At 47.2% G+C, this 8,414-nt stretch overlaps 1 protein-coding gene; it reads left to right on the top strand.

Annotated features, from left to right (window-relative positions):
• Positions 1–3,235: 3,235 nt before the first annotated feature.
• GSTUM_00011075001 (uncharacterized protein) lies at positions 3,236–5,096 on the top strand. XM_002841695.2 has 2 exons: positions 3,236–3,829; positions 3,921–5,096. The coding sequence occupies exons 1-2, from the start codon at positions 3,699–3,701 to the stop codon at positions 4,573–4,575; spliced, it is 786 nt and encodes a 261-aa protein (XP_002841741.1). The 5' UTR covers positions 3,236–3,698; the 3' UTR covers positions 4,576–5,096.
• The last annotated feature ends 3,318 nt before the right edge of the window (positions 5,097–8,414 follow it).

The raw sequence follows: 8,414 nt of genomic DNA, 5'->3' as shown, positions 1-8,414 counted from the left end.
TTTGAAGGCTTTTTTCTTTCTCCAAAGTTCTCACGGCGTCGCGCTCTGGTGTTCTTTCTTGTTGCCCTACTTTATCCTTCACCTTATTATGCCCCTTGCACGCTTGCATTGGGATGCTCGAAGTTCGTGGTGCAGCCCAAACCGAGTACAGTACTGTACAGTCCTCGTAGTGTCGAAACATTTTTAGGGAGAGCCGCTGCATATTATCACAGCTGGGTCCAAGCAAAAGGGTTAAATTTTGGTGGTATGACAATATATTATGAGCACCGCTCTAAAATTTACCTGTACAGTACATACTCCTTTTTTTGCTCTATGGGTTCTATTATTGTTGAAGTCTGCGTTGTGATGATTGATTGAACTTGATGATATTCCTTTTGTAGAGATAGGAAAGAAAGACAAGGGGAGAGAGACGGAAGCAAAGTATGATATTAGAAGGAGGTGAGGGGGGAATCGTCATTCCTCAGACAACCCAGGCCAGTGCTTCAGTGAGTACGTACGTAATCCTCAACGCGCACATCCCATCCAGTATGTAAGCAATCCACAGTATAACTCCAAGTCCGCACGCCGCCGATCCCAACTCCTCATGCCTATCAGCTCTTCCGACAATTATTTCAACTCGAGGTATTATCATTTGCCGCCAACCGTTATTTAACCTATCATATTCACCAACTTTATATGATTGTAGGATCTTGCACTAGCTATGCTCAACCGGATTTGTGTGGCATTGTGGAATATTGACTTCACTCGTGATCCGATTGACCTTGAGGCCGTAAATTAAAATAAATTTCTCGAGGTCCGTTACAGTGTCATTATCAGATCACCAGCGGAAATTAGCCCGCTATAGGTTTAACGTATTGGGCCGGGAAAGTTGGATCAGATGCAGAAGTGAATTAACTTTTTTGCTTGTTGTGAATTTTGGTTCCCAAACTTCTAGATTATCATATCCTTCTAGATTATTATTATTATTTTAAGTTGTTGTATTTTGACTTCCCAGGATTGAGCTTTTTTAAATTCCGACCTTTTTGGTGTGTTTTCCCTTTTTTTTTTTAAAAAAAAAAAAAAAAGACTGGTTCACTTCCATGTTTGACCCGCTCCCCTCGGTCCAATACGTTTAATTTGACAGGTTGGGAATTGAATATAATGCAATTGAATCCAGCACATTCTATAGGCTGATCTTATATACCGCGCCAGGGAGATGCTGATCCTTTTCGGGGGTGCCTTTGGCTCTGAATCTGGAGATTGGAGGGGAGGGATATATATATAGTTCGTACCGCGTTTTTTTTTTTGTTGTGTTTTCCGGAGGGGGGGGGCTTCATCACCTCACTACCGTAGTATTATACCCCTCCAGATTCCTCGCCGTTCTGCGTGTACCCCAGGATCACGAACTAAGTAAAGTGCGGGTTAGCTTCAATAGGAGGTGAGAAATTCACCTTTACCAAAACACGTATCCACCATGCACCGAGAACACGGAGCTTCCCTCTCCGTGGATGGGGCAGAGTGCGGCGCGGTGATTGCGATGCTGAAGTGTTTTCGGGAATGCCCGCACGCCGCCAAAATTTGCTCGGTCTGCTCGGGGCCCGGATGGTTCTTTTCTAAGAAAGGCTTCGACACCACGAGTACTGCATAGTAAGTAAGTAAGTCAAGGTAAGGAGGGCGTGGAGAGGTATCTATAGCTATTTTTACAACATCATACAGTGGCATCGTGGTGTTCTGGTTGGCGCATTGATAAGTGAAAAACTTTTTTACCATGGTAAGTCCATGCCATGCACACTCCAGGCGTAGACTATGTTAAAAAAGTCACCGGAATGTGAGTTATGTCCCCCCCCTCGAATCCGAGATGCATTAGCTCTTGCCAATTCCGGTTTGCGTGTGTGGAGTCGCCGATGATGCCACAGCTGGAGCAACTTGTTTGGATCCCATCCCCGGGTCTTGAGGAAATTGCTAGTACTTTGTACGACGGACCTTTTCCCCGTCCCCGAGCACAAGATATTCCGAAAGTTCGGGTAGCCCCTGGGAAGGTGGGGGGGGGAATGTTTTCCTTTCGTCCTCGGTACATATCGGGAGATGCTTTGACCTGATCTGGTATTGTACGATAGGGATCTTTGCCGGTTCTCTTGAAAAAACCGTTGGTTTTGGGGGCATCGAAAGCGTCTTTGCGGCCAAGCTCACTTAGAGTTTTGTTATTCTTTCTTTTTATGATGTCAATGGATGGCTATATTTGTCTCGGATACGATAATATTTTCCTCAACCCTGCCCATATTGTCAGGGCTTTCAGAAATAATAATAATAGACTTTAATTCCCGATGCGGGGGGGAGGAGGGAATACAAAATCAGAGTCCGTGCTGTGCAGTACTCGTACATTTTCCCCGGTATGATACAAGCACCAGTACTCGAGTACCACATCAAGATTGGGATATCCGTTCCGTGACTCCTCCATATTAAGCGTACAATAAGGTACTTTTAACTCGTAACCATACTAGTTATAGTACTGTACATCCGGTACTCTACCATACAAAACCTCCTTGGTGCCATGTATGCAATGCATTCCCCCTTTCCCCCGGTCTCTCCCTAATAGCCAAACAAACGCCCCTCTACGAGTACTTCATCATACGTGTTCGCTCGAACTGGCTAATTAACGCAAGGGGGTGTTATATATCGTTGTCATGGTCCTCTAGCGCACGAATTAGAGTTAGTTAAAAAAAGAAAGGAAAAAAAATAAAATAATAAAAAAAAACGTGACATCGCGGTTGCGCTTCGCGTTTAAAAAGATGATTTCCCCCGCTTAACTGAAACCCTTTTTCTTTTTCTTTTTTTTTTACTTGGTTCCTCCGTTCCCGCGCCCGGTAGCCTGGTTACTGTGGACGAGTAGGAAGCCAGCGCTGCACGGGATTTGTAAGACTGACAGCACATAGCGAACCGATTCTGGAAAATTGCCCACACACACATGGCCACACACACACCCATCCATAACTCGCAAGGCCAAAAATACGCACCCACGCACTGGAAGGGGGAATAGAAAAGTGGTTTTACCAGTTATGTGGGAGGGTTGTGGATATGTTTGTTTTTGTTTTCTCACTCCTCCTCTGGTTGGCCCCAGTACTGTGGGTGTTTGGATTGCTTTTTTCTTTTCTTTTTTGGAACCGCTGGTTGAGGGTCGTGATATATCCTCTCACTGCCCCGCCCCACCCTCCTCTTTCTTCTTGCTCTGCTTACTCGCGCTTGCTGCGTTTGGTGAGTTGGGTATTAAATAGAGGCTCTTATTATAATACGTACTCTACCGGTGTCTTTTTTACTTAATCTACTTATTCCCCCCCCTTCCACGTCGCAATCAATACTTTCCCTTGGTCTATCCCCCACCTCTCCACACCTACGCTTCCGCCTCACTGAGTGACCGATGCGGAGCAGGTACGGTTCCGGGATTTATTATATACTTGGTTGCCAGCCCATCTCATCACAGCAGCAGCAGTAGGATCATCATCCCTCGCATCCCAACATCATCGCTCCATCCGAGACCTGGCTGTCTCCGGCTTTGCTGGTCAACGACTTTAGATCGTTTCAAAGATACACGCACTCACACACACACGCACGACGGGGAAATAGCGACGGGACGGTAAACACCTATATATATTGAAAAAAAATATATTAGGAAAGAATTGGTTATGGGGCAGACACCTAGTTCTGGATCCCCGGTTTACCATATGGAGGCCCACACCGTCATTAAAGCGTTGGAATACATCAGCCAGAAGTTGTGCAGGAAGGGGATTCATGTTCATCTGATTGTCGCTGGGGATGCGCTCTCTTGTTTGTTATTCAAGTCGAGACCTACAACGTATGTTATTTTATTCATTATTATTATTATCATCATCATCATTTCGCTTCCATAGTCTCGACCATAGGTATTAATTCATTATAATACGCAGTCACTCGATAAGCATCCTCCAAGCATCTGCGCTTTCGCCCCGCTCATTATCGGTCCTCTTCGGCGCCGTGCACCGCGCGGAGAAGAAATTCGGCCTGGCGAACGACTGGGTGAACACCGATCTGGGTCGACAGGTGGATAGCGACTACCTGGACTACGTGGTGCACAAGAGCCTGCTGCAAAACGAGATAGTCTTCTCCTCGGAGGGGCTGACGCTGGTGGCGATAGATCTCTGCTTCGCCCTCAAGTCGAAGCTGGAATCCCTGACCAACAAATTCACCCAGAAGGACATCGAGGACGCCGTCGTCCTGCTTCGCCGGCTGGTGGTTATCTACCGGGGCAGGCCGCTGACGAAGGGGTACATACGCATGAGCTATTCGCGGATGGAGGTCTCGGACCAGATCCTGCTCAGGCTGAACGAGCTGTACGAGTGGCAGTATAGCACCAGGGGTGTCGCGGGCGTGCACGACGAGTACATGGAGTGGAGGAGGGAGGGAATAGCGGATTGGTCGTTCGGGTTCCAGGACTTGAAGCGGGAGGCTTCGGTCCACGCGCCGCTCGAGAAGGGGCTGTATTCTTGGAGGGATAAGCCGCTGCCCGATACCCCGTATCGGGAGGACTTTGCGGAGATTTTCACGCAGCAGAGGGTTTACTGATTGATTGTCTTGACTGCCGTATCCATCATTTGTTCGGTTTACGAACGGACGAGACTGACTGGACGATATTCAAATTTTTCTTCCTTCCTTCTTTCACGACAGAGACGAACGGATTGGGTGTACATATAATATGGTTGGGCGGGGCAAAAGATTGATTTTTGGGCGGGGTTTTTTTCATTATCATTATCCTGTCGTGCTCTTTTTAGCGTTTCATACATTACACTTCTTCTTTTTCCTTGTATTATCCATTTTTTTATATCCTCTTCCTGTTCATTATTTTTTTTCCTTCTTCTCTTCTCTACATTCGCTCCTACCCCCGGCTTTTTGTTTTCTAGAAAGAAGGGGGGGATGGGTTTGGTTGGTTGGTTGGTTGGGGGGGTTTCGGTGCACGGAGTTTTTTTTTTTTTTGCTTTTTCTCTTTTTTCTTTACCATCTCTACCATCTCTACGATACCATCTCTATGCTATCTTCTCCTGTCTAGACACCAATCAGTTGGTGCGCATCACCATCATTAATTTTTACGAGAATTCCCTTTGTCCATTTTCCATGACAATAATATTATTATCATCATTTCAAGGGTGCACCGATATACAACCCGAACTGTCATATTGTATAATTCCTCTCTTCTTCGTCTCCATGTTTTCCTCTTACCGGGGGGGGGGGGTACTTTTGAAGTCCAGTAGATCGTTTATCCATCCCTACCAACAATTCCATCTCTCACTTTGGTACCACAAGCACTAAACACATTACACATCCACGAAAACTACGTGTCTATCTCGTGACTTATCGATCCAAAGAAACCCCGCTCACTCCATACCCATACCCATAACCCTTGGTTAGGGTAAAGAAAAGAAAAAAGAAAAAGCCCCCCCCAACGCACCGTTTCCGGAGATCTCAAGTTGAGGCGGGGGAGGCATCAAGTCAGCCTTCTGTTGGTTGGTACATTTTCTAACTCGTACCGTACAAGAATTTAGCTGCGCCCAGCACCCAGCTTTCCCCCTCCCTCCATCAATGCATTAAAAGTGGGGGCGGGTTGGGTCCAAGAGGAATACCGTGATATGAGCAATATCATTGGCTGGGAGGGAAGGTGAAAAGGAAAAAGGAAAGGACAGACCCTTGCGCAGCTTGTTCGTTTGGAATACCGAACCAAAAAAAGTTTTTTTTTCCCTGGGTTTATGTTCTCAAAACATTTTTCACCACGGGTAACTCCCTGCCCTTGCTGCCCTGCTCGGCCGCGACCGTGATCCCGGTAAGAAAGGAACTTGTACTATATGTACTAATACAGTACGATACTCGTACCGGTATGAATTGAATTTTTTTCGCATCGGTTCCACCACAGGTTACAGCGTCGTACGAGCACGGGTATGATGCGATAAACAGCGATTTACAAAAAAAAAAAACTGCACTCAGAGGCCGAGTTAAGTTAATTGGGGAATGATGAGGGTATGATAAAACAACTTGGTAATAGGTATGATGATACGAGAATTTGTGCTTTTCGGGAGGTGGGGGGAAGAGAAGAGAGGAAGAGAAGGAGCGGCTGAAGGTCGCACCCTTCCTCCTTCATCCATCTCCCGATCCCATCCCCAAGAGGACGGTAACGCTGCGTGCTACCTACGCTCTGATAACTGTGCTACGAGACCGGGGGAAAACTCTAAACAACCGTTAATAGCTCAGCCAGCATATTGTAACCGACCGGAAAAAAACTTGGCGTCTACGGTTAAGCGCATACCGTACGTAGAATACCACACCTACCTACCCGTGCCCAACCCTTACCCCCCCCCCCCCATCACCCCCGGTTCCTTAACCACTTTGTATGACTAGAGGCTTAAATTTGGACATTAATGGTTACAATCGGGGGGTATGATACTTTGGCTATCATACGAATAAGCTTCCAGAATCACCGTAATAATCTCTTGGAGAAAAAAAATTTCCCTCCCTAACAGCGCCACAGGGCTGGGAGGGGTGGAGGAAGTTATCCGGCGGTGAAAAGGCGCCTAATATGAAGGCTCTTCTTCCAGTTTTTTTAAACCTTCGTTTGTCCGGGAAAGTTTCCCGATCCCGGTGAGAGTGAAGTGGTTCTTTCCCGCCCGGCTTTTTGCTGTTCGTGAAATGGGGTACCCGCGTAGGGCAGCTTTAGTCTATCCATCTCGTCACGTCAGATCAGAGAGCGTTTCAGCTGGTGATTAGCGGATTCGCGGTAGGGTTGGTGATGCGTGAGTGCGTGGGTGCGTTTGTTGTATGCATGTGGTGGGAGTAGTTGCGACTGGAGACGGTATTTCCTATGTATGTATGATATTTACCATCCGCTAAGGTTACGATTATGGGATGATTTATGCATTGCTTGCTACTATTAATTGTCGTGATCGGTCAATGCGCATATCCACCGGCATTTCCTTTTTTTCTTTTTCATTCATTCGTTCACGAGAGGGAGAGGAGAGGAGAGGAAAGGTGAGAAAGGTGAGCACCTCGGCTTTCTCATACCCTCCGAACGAGAGCACACTCATGAGCGGCGAGGGCCGTTTCAGACTTACCGGTATACCGGTATATCCATGTATACGGTGTGCACCTTACAGTACCGAACCTCCGAGTCCAGGTCAATTCACGACGCCCGTGAACATCTATGATATCTTCTTCCCTTGGATATAAACCCCCCCTGAGTCCAAATTTAGGTCTTTTATACATCACACACATCTACAGTACTACTGGTACACCGGCTTTTCCAATCATGTGCCGTTGTACGAGCAGTATGACGGATTATTTTTTTTCAAACGGGGTTCGGAGTGGACGCAGGGGAATTACTTGAATCACCTTGCCGATGTCTACACTGAATCCGGGATTCATACATAAGAGCGTAGTACCGTACTTCCACGGAACCCTCACAGCGTAGGTGAGAGAAAAGGAGTTCGATCCCCCCCCGTTCACTCTCCGATAATAGATACTGAGACCGCCACAATTTGTCATGGAAGCCACGGGATTTGGGCACGGTAGGAGATGTGGTGCGAGAAGGGTGAAAAAGGAAAAAAGGTGAGTTAAGTGGTCAGCCCCTTTTCACTTCACGACCATGTGGGGTGGGAAAAAAATAACCCGTTGGCCCTAGCCGCCTGTCGCCACACACCACCTCCGGTTCCGAACCTCGACGGATCGGTCGTTGCGGTCCCGCTAGAAGAACCTGGATGTTGCATTGGAAGTTCTGGTCTTGAACGTCGAGAGAATTCCGTCTCAAAAGGGTATGAAGGCCACGGATGAGTTGGCAAACATTTAAGTGAGATTGGCTCTTGCTCGTCTGCGTAGAGTCCCGTCGTCGTCGAGATCTGAGCGTCCAACTTAAAAAGCCCCGGTCGGCAAATGCACATATTATCACTCGCTTGCCAAGATCCTGGAGCATCCGCCAAGCACGATAACCTTGTCAATTTGTTTGAACAGGGCTGACAAGTTCCTTCACCTTTCTCTCGAACAATACATTGTGGATTCCCGCTTAGCGGCTTACCTTTTTGATGAAATTTCAACCAATCCATGGTTTTGCGTGAACAGGGGGTGATGGATGCTGCTCACACCTCTTCCATCATACGGTAGTTTAACCTTTCTTTTAAAAAATATTCCACCGAGCGCGATTATTAGTACCGGTACTTTTTTTCAGCTTTTCCCTCGCTCCATCTCGAAAAGGAACACAGTCAACCCCATCTATTTTCCCTCTCTCTCTCCTACCCGACGAATAACGATTGATCCATCCATCGTTGCGAAATCCGTTTCGGGTAGTATTTGGAATGGCGGGCGGTGCACGAGCCGCAGCATCAGCAACGCCTGGAGAGGAGGAGGGTACACCTGCTACGCCACGAATC

The sequence above is a fragment of the Tuber melanosporum genome, assembly GCF_000151645.1.
Source record: "Tuber melanosporum whole genome shotgun sequence assembly, scaffold_8, strain Mel28".
NCBI classification, from domain to species: Eukaryota; Fungi; Ascomycota; class Pezizomycetes; order Pezizales; family Tuberaceae; genus Tuber; species Tuber melanosporum.
The sequence above is the reverse complement of the archived record's forward strand: the minus strand, read 5'-3'. Positions and strand labels throughout refer to the sequence as shown.

Excerpts from the sequence above, each read along its gene's own strand:
- GSTUM_00011075001 (XM_002841695.2), top strand. The coding sequence starts at position 3,699 with ATGGAGGCCCACACCGTCATTAAAGCGTTGGAATACATCAGCCAGAAG. Across the intron at positions 3,830-3,920 it reads TTCAAGTCGAGACCTACAAC|TCACTCGATAAGCATCCTCC; the intron begins GTATGTTATTTT and ends TATAATACGCAG.